Below are 22,191 nucleotides of genomic sequence, written 5' to 3'. Positions count from 1 at the left end.
AACTGAGTTGGCAGTAGGGAATGAGATCTACGGAATGGTTAATATCAAGCGAGGAATTTTCCAGGCTGATTCACTTTCACCTCTTCTCTTCATCATCGCAATGATCCCACTATCAGTAATCTTTAAAAAAATGAAATTAGGCTACCAAACAGCCAAAGAAGCTGAAAAAATTTCGCATTTACTATATATGGATGATTTGAAACTCTATGGAAAGTCAGAAATAGAAATCCAATCATTGACAAACACAGTCCGAGTATTCAGCACCGATATTTCAATGCAGTTTGGCATGGAAAAATGCACCACTGTATCCATTAAAAGGGGCAAAATCACTGCATGTGAGGGAATTGAAATGCCCAATGGCCAATTAATTAAATGCAAAGAAAATGAAGCCTACAAATACTTAGGCATTCTGCAGTTGGATAACATCAAGCATGGAGAAGTAAAAACTATTGTCAGGCGAGAGTACACCAACAGAGTTAGGAAAATTCTGAAATCTAAATTGAATGGTGGAAATACAATCAAGGCCATAAATACCTGGGCAATACCAGTTATAAGATACACAGCTGGTATAGTTAACTGGACACAAGCTGATTTGGACATTTTGGACCGAAAAACCAGGAAACTAATGACAATGCACTACAGTTTACATCCACGTGGTGATACTGATAGACGATACCTGCCCCGAAAATCTGGTGGCAGAGGATTATTACAAGTGAAGCAAACAGTTGAAGAAGAAAAACATGCACTGGCTGATTATTTAAAAGAAAGTCAAGAACATCTATTAATCGAAGTAAAGAACAAAAATCTACTGAAGGCCCAACAGACGAAACAAGAATACAGAAAACATGTGATAAAATCAAGAATGGAGAGTTGGCAGAACAAAGCACTGCATGGCCAATTTCTGGAAAAAATAAAAGATAAAGTGGACAGTGAACAAACTTGGTTATGGTTAACAACAGGTACATTAAAGAAAGGAACAGAGTCACTAATCCTGGCTGCGCAAGAACAAGTTATCCGCACAAATGCAATTAAGGCCAAAATCGAAAAATCCTCTGATGATGCCAAATGCAGACTTTGCAAAGAAGCTGATGAAACTGTTGATCACATACTCAGCTGCTGTAAAAAAATTGCGCAGACTGATTATAAATTGTGGCACAATTCAGTAGCACAAATGATCCATTGGAATTTGTGCAAAAATTATAATATTAAAACAGCAACAAACTGGTGGGAACATCAGCCTGAAAAAGTCACCGAAAATCAGATGGTCAAGATCTTGTGGGATTTCCGTATACAAACCGACAAAATACACCAGACATCACACTGGTTGAGAAAAATAAAGTCACAATCATAGACATCGCAATATCAGGTGATAGCAGGGTCGCCGAGAAGGAACATGAAAAAATCGCAAGATACCAGGACTTAAACATCGAAATTCAACGACTATGGCACAAACCAGCAGTGATAATTCCAGTGGTAATTGGCACACTGGGTGCTATTCCAAAAGCACTGGAATTACATTTAAAACAGTTAAAAATTGACAAAATCACCATCAGTCAAATGCAAAAAGCCGCACTGCTTGGATCTGCACGCATATTACGAAAATACGTTACGACGTCCTAGGTCCCTGGGTGGGGCCCGACTAGTAACCAATGCCAAATCCGGCGAAACAACTGGCCGCTATGATACAATTGATAATAATAATAATAATAATCATTCATCATCATCATCATCTAGCACCGATATTTCAATGCAGTTTGGCATGGAAAAATGCGCCACTGTATCCATAAAAAGGGACAAAATCACTACATGTGAGGGAATTGAAATGCCCAATGGCCAACTAATTAAATGCAACAAAAATGAAGCCTACAAATATTTAGGCATTCTGCATTTGGATAACATCAAGCATGGAGAAGTAAAAACTATTGTCAGGGGAGAGTACACCAACAGAGTTAGGAAAATTTTGAAATCTAAATTGAATGGTGGAAATACAATCAAGGCCATAAATACCTGGGCAATACCAGTTATAAGATACACAGCTGGTATAGTTAACTGGACACAAGCTGATTTGGACATTTTGGACCAAAAAACCAGGAAATTAATGGCAATGCACTATAGTTTACATTCATGTGGTGATACTGATAGACTGTACCTGCCCCAAAAATCAGGTGGCAGAGGATTATTACAAATGAAGCAAATAGTTGAAGAAGAAAAACATGCACTGGCTGATTTTAGAATTTTTGAATTTAGAATTTTATTAACATTTATAGGCCGCCCTTTTCCCTTAGGGGACTCAGGGCGGCTCACATAAAATCAGGAGGGGGAATACAAACAATGACATAGACACATATAAGTAAAAATAATGAGCAACATTCATTCATCATTCGGGAGGGGCGGCTATCTTTGTCCCCAGGCCTGACGGGCTAGCCAGGTCTTAAGGGCTATGCGGAAGGCCTGGACGGTGGTGAGAGTACGAATCTCCACGGGGAGCTCGTTCCAAAGGGTCGGAGCAACTACTGAAAAGGCCCTCCTCCTTGTAGTAGCCAGCCGGCACTGGCTGGCCGATGGAATTCGGAGGAGGCCCAATCTATGAGATCTAATTGGTCGCAGGGAGGTAATTGGCAGAAGGCGGTCTCTCAAGTTGAAAGTCAAGAACATCTATTAATCGAAGTAAAGAACAAAAATCTATTGAAGGTCCAACAGACGAAACAAGAATACAGAAAAGATGTGATAAAATCAAGAATGGAGAGTTGGCAGAACAAAGCATTGCATGGCCAATTTCTGGAAAAAAAAAAAGATAAAGTCGACAGTGAAAAAACTTGGTTATGGTTAACAGCAGGTACATTAAAGAAAGAAACAGAGTCACTAATCCTGGCTGCGCAAGAACAAGCTATCCATACAAATGCCATTAAGGCCAAAATCGAAAAATCCTCTGATGATGCCAAATGCAGACTTTGTAAAGAAGCTGATGAAACTGTTGATCACATACTCAGCTGCTGTAAAAAAACCACACAGACTGATTATAAATTGTGGCACAATTCAGTAGCACAAATGATCCATTGGAATTTGTGCAAAAATTATAATATTAAAACAGCAACAAACTGGTGGGAACATCAGCCTGAAAAAGTCACCGAAAATCAGATGGTCAAGATCTTGTGGGATTTTCGCATACAAACGGACAAAATACTGGCGCATAATACACCAGACATCACACTGGTTGAGAAAAATAAGGTTACAATCATAGACATCGCAATACCAGGTGATAGCAGGGTCGACGAGAAGGAATATGAAAAAATCGCGAAATACCAGGACTTAAACATCGAAATTCAACGATTATGGCACAAACCAGCAGTAGTAATTCCAGTGGTAATTGGCACACTGGATGCTGTTCCAAAAGCAGGGGAATTACATTTAAAACAGTTAAAAATTGACAAAATCACCATCAGTCAAATGCAAAAAGCCGCACTGCTTGGATCCGCACGCATATTACGAAAATACCTTACGACGTCCTAGGCCCCTGGGTGGGGCCCAACTAGTAATCAATGCCAAATACGGCAAAACAACTGGCCGTTGTGATACAATTCTGTTGTTGCGAATAATAATAATCTATAATTGTTTCATATCATTTTTATAACAAACAGCAAAATCCATAATAAACTTCAACCTGCCATCTCTAATTGCAGACTTTGAGGCAACCTGGGAATTCACCATGGATTATGTTTATTCAGCACCTGATTCACACAGGAACCACATGTTAGTCCTGCTTTTTGTCTTTTTGTCTCATGGCAGTGGCATGATGATCTGGAGCCATAATAAATAGTCATCAGTCATTTGTCATGGACAGACCAGACCATTAACTTTGAATTTTAATTCATTTTTCCCCACTGTGGGGAGGCCATTTTTATTTGATTGGTTTACCCCAGGTACTTAAAAGATCTGATAGAGTTTCAGAGGGAACTTGAGGTTGTCACTGAAACACTGATAAGGATTCAACTAGGCTCTTTGTTGCCAGTAGAATGAGAGAGCAATAGACTTGGATCACATTGTGACTCTATGGACTCTGTGCCCAGATCTTGCTGGGAACTCTGGTTTATAGATAACCCCCAAAAGAGATGTTTACAGGACCACTGGAGGAAGACAAAGTATGACTCCAATATAGGTAAGAACCTTTCTTATAGCCCTCCCCCCACCTTCAACTCAATTGTGATTGATTCTCAGAGACTACATGGGCAAGTCCATGCAAATTTCTTGGTAAGGTTTTTCAGAAGTGGTTTGCTATTGTCTCTTTCCTAGGACTGAGAGAAAGAGACTAGCCCAAGGTCACCCAGCTGGCTTTGGGCTTAAGAGAGGAATAGAACTCACAGTTTATTACTTTCTATCCTTAACTACAACATCAAACTGGCTCTCTCTTAAAGATTACCTTATGGCTATAGCAAAACATGCTTATGCCCCTGCTTTTATTTTATCCTTTGAGTGTCATTCACTTGCTCTGTTCAGGCTAACTTGTTCCCTTCTGATGAAGAGGAGAAAGAGTACTGATAGATTGCTACGATGACCATTCTTGGCACTCAGTGGATAAGTTCTGCAAATTTGTGCTGAGTTGTTCGTAAGATATGGCCTTGTGTGGTTACTCCTCTCAGATAACTACACAAGGTGTCAGTCATGGCCAAGAGGGCCTTTGTGCAACTGTGTACAGGACTGGGATATCTGTGGGAATGCCTCTTCCTGATGGAATTTCTCCATCCCACAATGCTTTAGAAGGATGGGTATGCTCTGGGACTCTTCTTGGAAACAATGTCATCTGATGGGAGAGGAGAAGTATTCTTTTTTAACTGTAGTATCTGCCCTCTGGAACAATCTCTCACCTCCCCCACCACCCCCACTAGTTGGACCCAATCTCTTTAGTTTTCAAGACAACCCTAAAAAATTGGGACCAAGTTGGTTGATGTAAAGTAAGAGAGTTTCTGGTTGGCTGTTAATTTCAGTTAATGTTTTAAGTATACTGGTTTATTATCTGTTTATTTTGTTGTTTGTTTATTATCCATTGCCCAGGGTTGCAATTGTTCATTAGGACAGCCAACATGTTGGACATTTCATTCATATATAAAGGAGAATTCATTTCACAATTTTATGGTTAAAACACAACATTTATAATATATGAATTTAGCTGTATGATAAAGCATTATTTTATTAGAATTAGTTACTTGGCTTTTAACAAAAGATTTCTCCTCTCTACCCAGAGAGAGAAAAATAGAGAATTTACCTTCCTTTTCCAAACCAGTTGCCAATGCAGGTGACCACACTGGGCCAGCCAGTAGTTTGTACCAATCCATTAGCTACCTGAAAAGTTTTTAAGAACAAAGATTATCCTGCAGCAAAATATTTCATAGCTACAATGTAGAATACAATAAGCTAATATTAAATATAATATTTAAATTTATGGTACACATTCCAGAAAAAATATATTATGATTATTAATTAACACAATATATCATCTAGATTACAGGCCTCATAGTTGTACTACCCTTTTCTGTCAGTACTATATTAAATTAGTCATTATAATTTGACTTTTCTGGGTAATTTTGAAGTATATGGAGTAATTGCTGTGCAAGAGAAGGGCGCTTACTGTGTGATATTTTTATTCTCCATCTATTTAATTGAAGGAGTGCCAAAGGTGCAAAAGTGAAAGGAGTATTGATTTATGCATGACTCGTAAAGAGAATAAATAATCAAGCATTATTTAGTTCTGAAGCAGGTAGCAATCCTCTCAGTTATTAAATAGTAGAGCTGACATAAAATGCAACATCTTTTCGACTACACTAGGCATCTTCTGCTTTACCAAAGATTTATGTTCCTCATTAGGAAATATGTACTTTGGAAGAGTAAGAATTGAAGGTAACGTTTTCTTTTTTAATTATTTATATATTGTTTTGGAAATAGACTCCTACAAAATACATGATACAACATGTGTCTTTTGTTTCAATGCAAAGTCCAGCTACTTTCAATGAAAGATCCAGCTTTTAAAGTCAGATTTAGAAATTAGTTTGAATTCTTCTATTTCCTAACTATCAACTGCTTTTAATCAATAGTAGTCTAGACTATTGCTAGAACTCTTTGGGCTGCAAAACAGATAAAATGGATCATAAAATTTCTCCTCAGAGTAAAAAAAAGATCTGTCTCAGGATATACTATTGCATAAATTCTCAGAATAACTACAAAACAGTTCAGATTTTAAGAAATATGTTTATCTGCAGAAAGAATAATACAAACTTTTATATCAAATAATAATAGAAATTCTTTTACCAAGGAAAATAATAATATGTAAATGTTTCTGTCAAAGAACAGAAGAGATTTTCCTTGGTAACTTTTACAAACCGTAGTTTTGCTATGCAGAATATTCAATGAAAGCAGGAATCACTAAGAAATGAACTGGAGAAATCTAATATCATAACACTTTTATATAAACCTATAATATGATTACATTTTGGCATGGTATATACTGGTTTGGTAAATGTATTTCAAGAAAGAAGGACCTTTCTTTTATTATTGTTGCAATTGACTTGTCAATGTTCAACTGGGGGGGGGGTGATATGTGTTTTGGTCCTTTTTTAAAATTCACATTATTTTCAATGTTTTTATTTAGTTTTTTTCTTTGTTCAATTTTTTTTCTTTTGGATTTTTAATTTTTGAATAAAATAAAATTGTTAAAAAAGAAAATTAGATGAGCCATGTAAGACCACTTAATTAATAGTTACTAGCCACAATAGCTATGTAATAATAATACTAAAATACCTCCAAACTATGGTTGGTGAACATCAAGAAGAAAAGGGAGCAGCAGAGATGCATTTATATTCATAGACTGTATTTGAAAGGTTTGGAAAAATAACCAAGTCATGCTTACCTGAGCAATGATGTAGAACCACAAACTATGTATGTTACAGAAATAGCCAATTCCAAATAATGCAGTGAAGAATCCACTGGCAAGCATCCCACCACTGAGATAGTATCGAATAGGCAAACGCTCCCCTATTATGCCACTTTAAATTAAGGTTAAAAAGAAGATTAATTCTGAATGTATATTGAACTAAAACTAATCATTATCATAGTTCTCCGAAAACCAAACTCTTACAAATTATTAAAATCCTCAAAATGTAAGTTTCAAATTTAATTTCAAGAATATTTTCCTAAGATTATTAAAAATGTCTCCAGTATAATCAGGTCCAACAATATCTATGATATCAAAGGATAGCTTGTTGAATCACAACTATTACAAAACATGAAGAGGTAGGAAAGGGGCACAGAGGCTTTAAGACCCTCAGTGAAAAGCAAATAACAGGATGACAATTATTTTAAGTCATTAAAGCATAGAATTTTGAGTGGCCTAAACAAATACTTTTTGGTGTACTCTATTTTACACACAGACATAAAACTGACTTAAAATGAATTATTTTATTCAGTCCAAAATAGTTTTCTCACATTTCAAAATGGAATACTATAGCTTAGCAGTGGCAGCAAGAATCACAGGCATCTGAAATATTTTGTGGTTTTGCAGAGAATTGAATCAATGTCAGTTCTCACCCAAAACACATTCAAATTCATGAGATTTCATGAGATTATGAAGTCATATTTCTTTCAACTTTAATTGCAATAGGAAAAATTTCATGTTTTGATTTGGTTCTTCCAAACTTTCTCATTCAGTAATATTCTCTTTGCTTTCCAGAAACCTCTAAGCAAAATGCTGACAAAGATCAACAATGGTATAATATTCTGTATTGACACCTTGAACTCATGAAGCAAGATAAAGAATAAGAAAATGTACCTCAGATACATTCCAACAGCGTAAGCACAGAGAAATGAGTAATCCAGGGCTCCCAATAACTGCTTGTAGTTGCTTTTATCTAGGAATACACACACACACACACACACACACAAACACACAAACATAGCAGTTCAAGGAACCAAATTGCTTAGATACAAATAACTTTATAAATAGTGATTATCTATTCATACTGTATTTTTAAAATAAAAATGGCTTCAAATAATTTAAAGAGAAAATAATTTTCTCAAGATCAAATTATAGTAAAAGAAAATGTACTTTTATGAATAAAAGTATATAACTTAATAATCATACCATTATACAAATGGAAATTGTGCAGAATTTAAAATGGCCTTTCATATCTAACTTTTAAAATGTGTCTAAATAATACTATCCCTGCATAACAAGTTCATATTCAGTAAATGCATTGGGAAAAGAAGAGCATGTGCTGGCTTTGTATATTCAGTTAAACTTGTGTAAAGAACTAAGTGCTTAAGCTGTATTTGTACTATCTGACAAAAGGGATGCATAGCACTATCTACAAAATCCTGGAGATGTGATGAAAGGTTGCAGTCATTATGTCTCCTTCACACTTTTCCTTGAATATGTCATGTGAACAACATTGCTAGTATTTTTGCTGCCTCACAATACATTTAATACTGAACTGGGAAGGAAAAAAATATGTAATTAATTTTAAACTTAATATCACTAATGTATATATATATGTTATATTTATGCTGATAAATAACGATATAAAGTGACGAGCCGAAGACAGAGAGTGGAAGTGTGACCTTCCTCCCATATTTGGGCATACCAGGGGTTGTGACTTTAAATAAATAAATAAATAAATATATATATATATATATATATATATATATATATATGCTGTATTTTGTGCTGATAATTAAATAAAGGGAGACTAGTATAGATCTATTTCAAGCTATTTAGCTCTCATCAGCTAGCCACACCCTTACTGGGATTCGAACCTGTGCTGTATTGCATCTTAGGCAGATGTGTTAACCATTAAGCCACAGAGTTCAACTCCTTATCAGCTAGGCCAGGGTGATAGGTATCTATTTAGAGTTACAACCCCCAGTATGCCCAAATATGGGAAGAAGTTCACTACTTCCAATTCTCTCTCTCTCTCTCTCTCTCTCTCTCTCTCCCTCCCTCCCTCCCTCTCCCTCTATCTAATCTATATCTATATCTATATCTATATCTATATCTATATCTATATATATATATATATATATATATATATATATATATATATGTTGTATTTGTGCTGATAAATCTAAACTAAATAACTCTAATATATGTGTGTGTGTGTGTGTATGTATATGTATGTATATATATATATATATATATATATATATATATATATATATATATATATAGAGGGAGGGAGGGAGGGAGGGAGGGAGGGAGGGAGGGAGAAAGAGAGAGGGAGAATATATATATATATTCAACAAATGGGCCCCACCCACCACCCAGGCTGTTATAACACAAAACAACAACGGACACACAGCCAGCACCAATCTACCAATCATGATACAGCTACACATCCAATCAATCCACTTACTGAAACAGGGCCAGCACTCCACCTCCCCTACCAAGGTTTGTAGAGGGATGGCAGCTCTGATCAAGCTTTAAGCTGAAAACACCAGCCTGAAGATTGCAAGTGAGACCTCGCTGAAACGTTGCCAAGACAATCTCAATCTTACACGGGAAAAGACCCGGTATATGTGTGTGTGTGTGTGTGTGTGTGTGTGTGTGTGTGTGTGTGTACTGAACTTCTTAATGTTCCTGACTTACTTCAAAAAATATTTTCTTCTTACAAGATTAAAAAGTTCAGGTAAGGATATGTTTAGAATAAAACTGATGGAGTAAAATCTATATACTTTTCTGATTGTCCTATTTCAAACAGGGCTTTACTTCAATTATTTGTTTGCTAATCTTTTCTAATTATTATGGTTGCTTGCACAGTCAGATTAGAGGTTAGACTAGATTTGACCTTTTTATGCATCTACTGAGTCATCTCCAAGGACCTGGCATTAGGTACATGTTTTTGTTTGAAAGTGTTAAAGGTATTGTTTGAAGGATGTAATAAGTTCCAAATAAAGTTGCCAATTGCAACTGATAAGTAGGTAGTTATTTTTGTTAATTCCAATGGTGTTCCAATAGTATTATTACTATTACTATTATTATTATATGTGGTTAATCTTTGGTGAGATTTACAGCCTTTGGGGCTGGTTGGTAGCTCAACAGCTCAAGTCCTAACCAAGGACCTAGGAACTGTTAAGGTAACGTTGGAGGATATAAGCTGTTGTTGCTGTTGTTGTTATTATTATTTACAATCAACCACATGTTCGGACTGGATTTGGCATTTTTGTCTGCTTATCAGGTCCTTTCTCAAGGACCTTGGATAGGCAGATATGAATGCCTGAAGGTGTTACAGATATTGTAGGATGTAAGCTGTTCCAAGTAAGGCTACCTTTTACCATTGACTGGTGGTGAATTTATCAATTCCGATGGTGTTCAAGCAGTGCTCCAATTATTTTGGGATTGCACTCAAGGCACATTATGGTTGGTTGCACACTCTTCATTATTATTATCAGAGGAAGGGAGACTTATTACTCACCAAAAGGTTCCCAGCCACAGTGAGAATCATTATATAATGTTTTAACAGATGGAATGAGGATGGCATGTTCTTCATAGGTATCCTGTTCAATAATTTGAAAAGTAGTACAGTGCTTATGCAGTTCTCCCTAAATTAAAGTAGGAGAGAAAAGAAATGCTGTTGAATATTTTATTTTGTTGAATCTTTACCTTACTGGAACAAGCTATCAGATCCTGGTAAATATATTTAAAATGAAGTTAAATAAGTTATTTTATACTATATTATTTCAAAACTTGATAAAGCTGATTCAATCTTTCAAATTTTAAATAACATGCATTATTCAGTTTGAAATTTATCTGGCATAGTACATACTATAAAATTAAATATAAAATTAAGCACCCCGTTTCCTTTTTATATTAACTTCTATGGATTATAATTTTTCCTGGCTGCATATATTTACTTTTTTATTTTTATGATTGTTCACTGCCCATTCACTTGTTTGAGATGGCTGGCCATATAAATTGATTGAATGAATGAATAAGTTATGTTACTCTGTATTATTTTAAAACTTGATAAGGCTAGTTCAGATAGATTATAACTTTTATGTTTATCACAAAACTTGATAAGGCTAATTAGCCATGTGAAAAGTTAAATGAAAAGCATAAAAAGATTTGGATAGCTTTTAAGAGAATATCCAACATAATTTTCAAAATAAATTCATCACAACATATCTGTATCTTTACAAATGTCCTAAATGCACATTTATAATATTTCAAACATAGTGTGACATCAGGTGAAATAAAGCCCTTTAAAGATATATACACAAGTTTTACATATCTTTGAATATAGCATCTTTGTAGAATGTTAACCAAATAATAGTTTGTTATGAATATTTTATGTAGTTTTATTACTGTACATTTATCTAATTCTAATTGTCATCCAGAATTTTTATAGATCTACTGTACTGTCATGTACAACTATACTTTTAGGGAAGATAAACATATACTTCCTTGTTTGACATCATCAGGATATAGAAAAAAAACTTACTTCCTTTTTGCTTACCTTAACTATACTGATTGGCTTTCTTGATAAATGAAAACTAACATACAGCATGAAAGTCAAGACAAATATGAAAGCCCTATACCTGTAACAAAACAAACATTTCATGCTTTGCAGTTATTTTATTTGCAGATAATATATTAGCAATTATTTTCGGTTGTTCTATTATATCCAGAAATGCAGATAAAATCAGTTAAGTAATTTTCCATTTGTCTTACACAATTTTTGAAACATAACAAGGATAAGGAAGTTTGTCATTAAAAAGAAAGAATATTCAAGAAGAATATTTGCCATTGATTAGGGAGTTACATAAAAATGTATTTCATGAGTACATTTTCCCAAAGATTAATAATTTAAGCTTTGGCTGATCTTAGGTACACTCACTCAGAAGTTGTGCATCAGCTACAAACACTGCTGGATAAGTAGGAAAATATTAGAATAGCTTCCAGATGTTCTGAAAATTGATTCATGCCCAACAAGTGTGATATCTACCATATATCACAAGTAAAATGGGCAAATTTTCAGTCAATTTCTATGGCTGTGATTTTTCAAGATATTGTCTAGTTATAAACATTATCTAATCTCTAGGATAGAAATTCTTCATTTGTGTTTTGCATATCAAGACAGTAAAGATTATACAACTTTCTACTGAGTTAACTGATAATCTTATACACACTTGAACTCAATGGTTCTGATCTAAAAAAACCACCGTTTATGGTTCATGCCCAACAATTATATTACAGCACTTGTTAGAAATACAGTATATCTGCAGTATATTATTACAGTCATAAAAAGTATCAACACAAACAAATACACATTTTAACAATAGATATTATGAACGATTCTTCTGAACAATTCTATTTTAATGTAGATTTGTTAAAAAGGAAATCAAAGCTTTTCAAGTAATAATAAACCACAACTTACCATTGGTCTTTTGTAAATGAAGTGATCAAACTAATCCCAGGTGGAAGTTCAGCCATTTACTTGAGTACCAGGTTTAACTTTTTGTTATTCAGATGCTTCCAATTTTTGGTCCAAGGTTGCAGCAAACCAAAATGTAATGTGACTACATTTGTTCCATGATGTTACCAATCACTGAGGGGTTAATTCTTTTGCCACATACCTAACTTTATACAAATATAATATTTTCAAGCCATCAGTTTATGCATCCCTTTTTGAATATAAGCCTATTGAGTTCTCTTGAACCAATTTTTAAGTAAGAGTTCATAGGATTGCAGTTAAAATCTTAAATTAATGATATCAGCTTTATTATAAAAATAAAAATAAATTCAAATGCATTATCTTTGTATCTCAGTCTGTGGAAGAAAAATTATTGAACAAAAAGAATCTTGAAAAGATTTAAGTTATATGTTATCCCAGGATTAGCTCTTTTTTCAAATTAAAAGCTATAACCAAAATACCGTATTAAAACAAATTATGAAGAGATGGAATTCTGTAGTCCCAAATTATTTGATTCTATAGATGCCAAGATATTCAGATTCATTTTCTGGAATTTGAGTACTCCAACTTGCCATCCATCCAAATACGTGAACATGAGTGAACAGTTTACCTTGCAACTGTAAAAGAAATAGGTGGTATTAAGGCTATATAATATACATATATATATTTTAGTGTCACAACCCCTGGTAAGCCCCAATTATCGGAGGAAGCTAACTGCTTCCATCATCTGTCAATCAGCTCGTCACAAGAGTCCATCACGACAGAAACCCAATATTTTTACTGTTGCCTTTGTTATATTTGTGTTTTATTTGTGCTGATAAATAAATAAAGGGAGACTAGTATAGATCTATTTCAAGCTATTTAGCTCTCATCAGCTAGCCATACCCTTACTGGGATTCGAACCTGTGCTGTATTGCATCTTAGGTAAACGTCTTAGCCATTATGCCACAGGTCTCCTCCTTATCAGCTGGAGCCAGGGAAGAAGGTATATATTTAGTGTCACAACCCCTGGTAAGCCCCAATTATGGGAGGAAGCTAACTGCTTCCATCATCTGTCAATCGGCTCGTCACAAGAGTCCATCACGACAGAAACCCAATATTTTTACTGTTGCCTTTGTTATATTTGTGTTTTATTTGTGCTCAGCACAGGTTCGAATCCCAGTAAGGGTATGGCAAGCTGATGAGAGCTAAATAGCTTGAAATAGATCTATACTAGTCTCCCTTTATTTATTTATCAGCACAAACACACACACACACACACACACACACATATGTTTTTTTATTTGTGCTGATAAATAAATAAATAAATAAATTATCAGCACAAATCTTTTTATCATTTGGTGCTGTTTATTTATTTTAGGCTAGTTTTCAGTCTACAAATATGCATATTTTCAAACATTATACCTTCAGTTCTGTGTATTTAATATGAAACTTAATTTAAAAAAATATTTATCAGTTCTTTAGGGGTGTTGGAGGTGGAGGAAGGGTGCTTCTTTCCAGGAATGATTTGTCTATTCTCTAGTCAATTTCACAAACCTGTAAGGTACCAAATTTTATAGTTTTATTTTCATAATGCTTGATTTTCTATGTTCATGTAAGTAAAATATTGTTTCTGCTAGGAGGTCATGTAAAATGTTTTTTTTTAAAAAGAGGACAGATGAGAATACCTATATTACATTTTTCAAGAGAGGGAGTCAGTTTATTATTGGGCTGTAACAATCATATAGCATTGTCTTTAATTGTCTTGGAAATGAAATATGAAGAAGATGAAGTGCAAATATGAAAGCAAAACTTAAACAACAGTTCTTTCTTAATTGTAGTGCTTGGCCCAATAACTCTTCTGTCATAGCTGTGGATCTCTATAAATTACAAGACTGATTCCCCATTGTATAACAAAAGCAGCCCCAAATATATTTCCCTTCCAAAGTGATGCTACTAAAATAAAAGCAAGAGTGGTGGACCTAAGAAATTCTTGGTTCTAATGATATGAATAATATTTGGATGGGCTTCCTTTGGGCCACCATTGAGATTAAGCAATGATTTGTTGTAGAAAAGAACTTCATATTTTAAAACTTAAATAACAGAACCAACTAACTATTTGGTATTTGCTAACTATATCCACAATATTGGTGAAAAGGAAGAGTGACACCTGTCACTTTTCAAATGAACTTTAAGACTGTCAAACTCTAGCTGTTCCACAATTCTAGTAAAAATAAAACAGGTATTACATGTTTGAAGTCTATATTCAGTTGACAATGAGCTGGTAGGCTATAAGACATATGTGACCTGAAAGCTTCTGGTTTTTTATATAATCATAATTTATAAGGTAATTGTACTGAAGAACTTGGCTTTTGAGCCATCAAGATTAAAAATAGTTTCCTGGATAAAATTAGCTAAAAATTGGGATTAAATCAAAAATTGTAAAAGACATTAATATTCTTGATGCTAGTGTACTGGATGAAAAAATGCTACTGTTGAATGAATCTATCTAGGCTATGTTAAAAAGTTTCTTTTAGAAGATATTTGAAGATTGCAGATTTTTATTGGGGGAGGGGTGCCAATAAAAAACAACTTGTTAATAATTCTGCTGTTTGTTTTCAGTTGGCTTCCCTGCTCTATCTGAGGTATTTGGGATTGTTAAAGAACATTTCAACCTAAATGATAAACTTCCATGCATGCACAATTTTTACCTGAAATTGACAGCCTGCTGAAATGAAATAGTTTATCCCAATCTAGAACTGGCTTTTATACAAACTGATTTCTATATTAAATCCACAACAGAAAGATATTGCTCAAGTCTACTGACCTTATTAAAGTGCCTCAATCATCTGTAATGATTGCACCTGTCAGCCATAACTACGATGAAATCCAGTAGGTAAAAACCATAAAATCAAACTTTTAAATCTTGAGAAAATAAGCGCTATTTTTTCTCTTCCCCAAACAAGAACTATGGCACTGCCATGCCACCCATCTAGAGAGGAAATTCATTAAGAATGAATTTAGCTTCTTTCAAGAATCTCGGTTTACTGGATGAGAGTTATCATCTAGAGGAATTTAGCTTTTGAAAATTTGATTGACAAAACTAGTTAAGAATCTGCTGCACAATTGAAAAATCAGCCCCATTCAGCTGCGAGCCGCCGTCGCACAGGCTTTGGGGTTGATTGGGGCTATCTCAATACTCATAACCGTCACTTTATGAATATATCTCGGAAAAGCATATACCCAATCAAGAGCAACACATAGTAACACAGCCTAAATAAGCATTATTTAAGGGTGAGCCATTATTTCGTCTTTGGATATGTGTTCGAAACGATGCATCGGTATCTGGAAAAGAGACTGGGTCCAACATCAGCGCCCCAACGTGCTATCTCCCCACCCCCGCACACCTTCCGCTCATCCGCCGAATCCCCCTTCAATTTGCCGCTCGGTTGGTTTGCCCGGCAGCCTCAGCCACCGCAGGTGCGATACGCAGCTCCTTCAGAGGAGAGTCTCCCCTCGGTCAAGGCAGAGCGCGTTACGAAGCTGCCGCCTCCCCGAGAGTCCCTTTCCCCAAAGCTCCCGCCTGTTCCCTCCCCATAGGCTGATCTCGGAGTGCGGCAATTTACCCGAAGTGAGGAGACGGCGGCGGTCGCCAGCTGCCGAGTCGCCTTGGAAAGAAACGCTGCCGGCGCTTCAGGAGACCGTTTCCGACAACTGCCCTGGGCAGCGACTTCCTGGTTTAGGCGCGGCACAGGGCGAGGATAGCCGAACGGGGAACCTGTCTGGCTCGTTCAACGCTCTCTCTCTCTCCGGGGGCAAGAAAAGGGCGTAGCTGGAAGAGAGGTGGCAAATGTCAGACCTGGAGGGAGGGCCGAACCGGTCTTTCTTTCTTAATGAACTAATTATTCTACCTTAGCCTGAAGCTGTGTTTTGTAAACAGAGCAGGTAGTTCTCAACTTACGACCACAATTGAGCCCAAAACTTCTGTTGCTGAGACATTTGATAAATGGATTTTGCCCCATTCTACGACCTTTTATGCCACAGTTAAGTGAATCATTGCAATTAAGTTAGTAACACAGTTTTTAAGTGAATCTGGCTTTCCCATTGTCTTTGCTTGTTAGGTCACAAAAAAGACTGTTTATAGCAGATCAAAATCCAAGAAGGATAATTTGCCTCTAAAGGAAAAACTGATGGAATAAAGGAGAGGCTTAAATATCTCACTGCACATTTCTTATCAGCTAAAATAGCAACTTTATCTAGAATGTTTTCTCTGATGATTTTAGCTTGTTAGTAATAAAAAAATAGTGCTTCCAGAACAAAAACTTGTAGCATCCATTTTGCCCATTGCCCTGCCTGAGACTATATCGGCACTTATAATTCATTGGGCTTCATTTTCCATACAAAATATATGGGATACAAAAGCTTGTAATGAAGCCCAGATGGATCTGATAAAATATTTCATTTCATAAGTTGTAAATATTTCTGTAGTGCATAAATGAATAAGCAGAAAATAAAGCCTTATACCAGAAGAGTAAATTATATATTTATCCAGAAATTAAATTTTTGGCTGAATGCATTAATTAAATATGCAAATAAAAGTTAGTGTGAAGCCCTGGAGGTATATCAGTAGGTTGTCCAATTGATTACAATTGATTAGGTTTCGTAGCAATTTGAATTAACTGGGAGATGGTGAATTCCACCTTAGCACAAAGCCAGCTGGATGATCTTGGGCCAGTCACACCCTTAACCCTGAAAAGGCAGTAATGGTGTTGAAAGAAATGTCCTTCTGGGTTCGGCTCCAAGTGGGGATAAAGACACTGGAGACATGGAGTCTGCTTGGAAAGATGGTTTATTGTTGGACAGGGCCACATGGCTTGAGCCCTGAACAGAAAAGGTGATCACATGCTTCAATGTTGATGGAGAAGAAGAGAGAAGGGCTGAGGAAGGGGTTTGCTAGGCTTTTTATACCCTGTTTAGTCCCACCTCTCTGTTTCCTGTTCCTGTGTAAGAAATGTATTCTGATTGGTTGTCAGACTCCCATGGTGCCATGCAGGGGGCTACTCTCTAGGCTGTTTTTTTGAATCCAAGTGTGGATGAGCTCTCAGATGCCATGTGCTCAGCTGAGTAAAGTTCCAATATTATCATGCCTTTCTGTAGCTGTTGCTGAAGTCTTTATTATGTAAAGTGGGCTAGCTCAAGCTTTAATGGCTCATTGACAAAGTGGGATGGGCAGGAAGCTGCAGGCAGCAATTCTGTCTTTTAAAACAGTGGTCTCCAACCTTGGCAACTTTAAGACTTGTGGACTTCAACTCCTAGAGTTCCTCAGCCAGCTTTGCTGGCTGAGGAACTCTGGGAGTTGAAGTCCACAGGTCTTAAAGTTGCCAAGGTTGGAGACCACTGTTTTAAAACATGTTTCTTCCTTTTTCACATCCAGAGAAATATTCTGCCTTTTCAATACTTCCTAGGATATTTCATTTTTCTGGGAGAGGGCTGGATGATAACTTCCCACAATGGCAAACCATTTCTGAATAATATTGCCAAGGAAAACTAATGGCACTAGTACAGGCAGTAGCCAGGAGTAAATGCTGACTCAAAGGCACAAACGCACCAGAATAAACAAACAATTCACTGGCAGAAGTGCTGAATTTAATTTTTAAAGGTTACCACCCCATGCATATTTGTTGGAAATTAAGTATATCTGGATATATAGAAGGACTAGCTGGATATCCATGCTTCACAATGAAACTATGTGATCAGGCAGTGCAGGAGAAATCCAGTTAATTCCAGTTCAATCTGTTGGCTCAGTGGTGATCAGTGATTGAAACACATAAGGGAATATTGCTCCCACTGCCTTGAGTATAGAAGCAGTTCCATAAGTGGAAGGTGGAGACATTTTGGTGAGGTACTGATGTTTAGTACTGTAAGGAGCCCCAGACCACTCCTGAGTGAAGGAGTAGAATGCAGGCCAGTTTGAAATGAGGTAACAGAATGTGAGGCAACTGGCAGTTGGAACAGAGTTCTTTTCAGGTGGGGAGGGGGAGTAGAACTCCTTAATATCAGTGTGTTAATTACTTTAAAGAAATACTAATGATCTGATGATGGTCTTTTCGAAAAAATCCTTTCTTTGCGAGCACCTAGAAACCAAGAGGAACACATGTGTCGAATTTCAAGTGTGTAGTCTTTACAGTTCTGGAGATTTCGTGATGAGTGAATGGTATTTGGCTTTCATATATATAGATTTAATACTAAACAACTTATACACATTTGCACAATCTTATGCATGTCTTGGAGTAGGCATAAAGATACAGTATTTCAGCCATTAAAAAGAAAGAACTGGCTCTTAGAGAATCAGAAGTGGTAAAATTGCACTTTTATCCAGGACTGCAGTCAATCATGCCCTTCCCAGGTTATATGCTATTAATTTTCTTCCCTCCTCTCTTTCTTCCCTACATCCAGTCAGTTAATTTTCCATGCTGATTTGATTTGGAGAGAGGTCTCCTCAAATGGCTTTTTAAAAGCACTGCTATTTATATTTCTACTAAATTTCGGGAACTCCAAGCCTACTGTTAATTTGTTATTGTGCATGGATGTGGCATTTCATTTATATCCGGGTTTACACAGAAATCACTATACAAATGAACTCTGATGATTTAGTTTATCTAACTAAAATACCTCCTTTGCTCCAGGGAGCAATTTTCTTCTGGGATCAAGCTACGGTAGTTACCTAGAACTGGAGGAAAGTAAAGAGAAAAAGAAAATAGTACCTCCTCTTTTGCCTATTCTTGTTTTGTTTTGCAAAACAGGAAAACCATAACCATAAGAAATAAATGCTCATTTTGATAAGTGGATAACATTACAAAATATTGCACTTCCTCTACAAGAACATATTTAAGCTGTTTTATTGGGTTTTTAAACTATGTATTTTAAAAAACAAATTCAGTAACTTCAAGACATGAAAGGGAAAAAACAGATCAAAAATATTCTTTCAACATACATACTGAATGCCTGATGAACAAAAAGGTTTTCAAAAATGTATTTTAATTAGTCTACTACTCTACATTAGCTCCTATGAATGTGTTATTATTTCAGTACTTTGAGATTACTCTCAATCTCATAGTTTATCCTGAAAATAAAAATAACTAAATATATATTTGGAAGAATGCATTTTGCAGATTTCCATGAAGGTCTATAGTCTGCTGTCCCCATTCCCCTGCCCCCTCCACCTCCAAGAAATGCTGTTTTATCAGTTAGATTCTTAGAAAAGATACCTCTGGCTTCAATTCCCATTGGTAGCATGACTCTGAGTGGATGTCTATTCAAACAATATAGTGAGAAAAATATCTCCTCAGCTACACAAATTAGGTTAATAAGTGAAGGAAGGCCATTGTTATTAACACTAGTGCTATCTAGATTTTCTGATTTTGTGTATGTATGACCTCACAATTTACAGTTCTGTTGTATCTGTTGCTTAGTTTACTCTAGCACTTCATTCGTCTAATGAAGTTGAATGTCACACTGAAACATGCCAAATAAATTAATCTAGACAATAAACTTCTATTAGAGGGACACATATCAGTACTGACATCCACCTAAAGAAAAATGTGTGTCCACTTGTTTCTCCAAATAGAAATAATTATGCACTGGTACTTTATATTTCATTGGCTAAAACAGCCAAAACTGTAAACTTGCATTGTCATTTCTTGGGCAAATATATGACTAGATATATTTGTGATAAATTACATGGTCTTTGCTGATGCTACAGTCTTTGGTGGCAGTCAGTGCAATCAATGCACATCATGGGATGATGCAAAATTTCCTAGGCAAATAGCATGATTTGCAGAAGGCAGTATTTTTCCATGCAAACCAAAAATTACCACATGCAAAATTGTCTTCTGAAAAAACAGAATCTACCAACTTCTTGTTCTTGGAAACAAGGAATGGGGGGACTGCTCTGAACTTCCCAATGTGAAGCTCATGATAATTTAGGAAATTGAGGGGCAGAGAGTAGACACACTGTAAAGTATTAATAATGAGATAGAAAGTAAGCCTGTGATAAATAATGGTTAGGGGAAAATAATTTACAGTATGTTATATGCTGAAATATTTATTGAATTGTTATCTATGACATGATTTGGGCTGAATTAATCAGTTCACAGAGATACTTTATCGGTACAGTCAACTTTTCCTTGATCTTTGTCTACCAATTTTGGTAAAAAGGGAAGGGGGAAAGGGAAAACACAAAAAAGACAAGTTTGATTTAATATATTGAAAGAAATACTGATATGTATGTTCACATTTAAAGGCCCCTGTGTTAAAAGTGGAAGAAAATTTGTAGGCAATGTTTCCCATTTGTTCCTCAATATTCTATAGAGATTATATCAATCCACAAGTTTTTTAAATTTACTATATTTCAGATTCTATAGCTATTGTTTGTATTCTGCAAATCAGCTTTGGGTTAATCATTCCTACTCAGCCCAACCCACATTATAGCGTTGTGGTGTGGAAAATAGGAGTTGGGAGCATTAGGTGTGTTCATTGTGTTGAATTGACAAAAAATAAAGGCAGGGTAAGTCAAATACATAAAATAATCTGTCCCTTAAGAAAAAAAAACATTTTTTTAGTTAGCTAAGAAAAACAAAACCTAGTCTCAAACCATGTTTTCTTCTATTTGGTTGTCACAACAAACTAAATTAAATTAAACAAATTTTAATATGTATAACTATACTCTGTGTGCATGTGAATTATATTGGTGAAAGTAATATAGGCAAAACAAACAGCATTTATTAAGCGGGAGGTTCAAAGGTTTTTATACAGTACAGAAACATATGTAGGAAGCCTCCACTCGAGAGAATGAAATATTAAGAGACAAAATATTATATTTCCCCAAAGGAGAAATGGAGAAACATGTTCTTAGAGGCAGAAAGCAACCTCAGTCTTTCTTAATGTGTCTATTCACAATCAAAACACCTCCAGCAATGGGATTAAAATTTACATCCTTCTCCACCCAAACTCTAAGAACAGAACATGACCTTTAGGACATAATAGGATTAACCCATCACCATTAGAATAGCAAAAGTCACAGAGTTCACTACATTGCACAATGATTACATGTAAGACTTCAACAATAGAAAACATTGATTCTAGATAGCATTTCGCAAGTAGCCAATTAGTAGGTTACATTACTCTTTCCCAGCTGGGTTTGTATCTTTCTTAAAACTTGCAAGTGTATTCAGGAACTTTCAAAATATGGTCTCTATTGTGTAGTGCCAAAAAGACAAGTTCTTTTATACGAAAAGAATGGCCTTGGCTAAGAAAGAAATGTTTTCCTGAAGTTAAAAATAGACCTAGACTACCATATTAAAATGCTAACAATGAAGCTTAACTTTTCAGATAATACAGAACGAGAGGGGGAAAATAGAATTCAGTGTAAAAATATTCACATTAAGGTAATTGCAGCATCATGAAAGTATGCACATTCATTTTGAATATATCTTTTTAACTCAGTGGGACTTAAACCATAAGACTATGATATGAAACAGAACTGGAAATTAGGCTAGATTTTAGCCTCTACTTCTTGTGGCTTAGATAAACCACTCTTAGCATGTATTGTGCTACGCTGTAATTTGGTTAAGCATACTTAGCTGATTCAGTTACTATTCCATAAATTACAAGTCATAATTGTCAGTTTACTCACTACATTAAGATAAGCACATGCCATTATGGCTTAATATAATGAATGATAGAGACATTTACCACTATG

At 35.6% G+C, this 22,191-nt stretch overlaps 1 protein-coding gene across 1 annotated transcript in view; it reads right to left on the bottom strand.

The window, feature by feature from the left end:
* The window catches only part of SLC37A1 (solute carrier family 37 member 1), a 38,217-nt gene extending 25,436 nt beyond the window's left edge, over nucleotides 1-12,781 (bottom strand). Inside the window, exons 1-6 of the mRNA XM_032219251.1 lie at nucleotides 12,417-12,781; nucleotides 11,496-11,577; nucleotides 10,455-10,581; nucleotides 7,817-7,895; nucleotides 6,899-7,034; nucleotides 5,261-5,337 (exon numbers count right to left, since the gene is read on the bottom strand). Coding sequence (XP_032075142.1) covers nucleotides 5,261-5,337; nucleotides 6,899-7,034; nucleotides 7,817-7,895; nucleotides 10,455-10,581; nucleotides 11,496-11,577; nucleotides 12,417-12,472 — 557 coding nt within the window. The 5' untranslated portion in view covers nucleotides 12,473-12,781. The remainder of the gene's footprint in view (nucleotides 1-5,260; nucleotides 5,338-6,898; nucleotides 7,035-7,816; nucleotides 7,896-10,454; nucleotides 10,582-11,495; nucleotides 11,578-12,416) is intronic.
* Between the last annotated feature and the right edge of the window lie 9,410 nt (nucleotides 12,782-22,191).

This window comes from Thamnophis elegans, chromosome 6 (genome assembly GCF_009769535.1).
Source record: "Thamnophis elegans isolate rThaEle1 chromosome 6, rThaEle1.pri, whole genome shotgun sequence".
Lineage (NCBI taxonomy): Eukaryota > Metazoa > Chordata > Lepidosauria > Squamata > Colubridae > Thamnophis > Thamnophis elegans.
The sequence above is the reverse complement of the archived record's forward strand: the minus strand, read 5'-3'. Positions and strand labels throughout refer to the sequence as shown.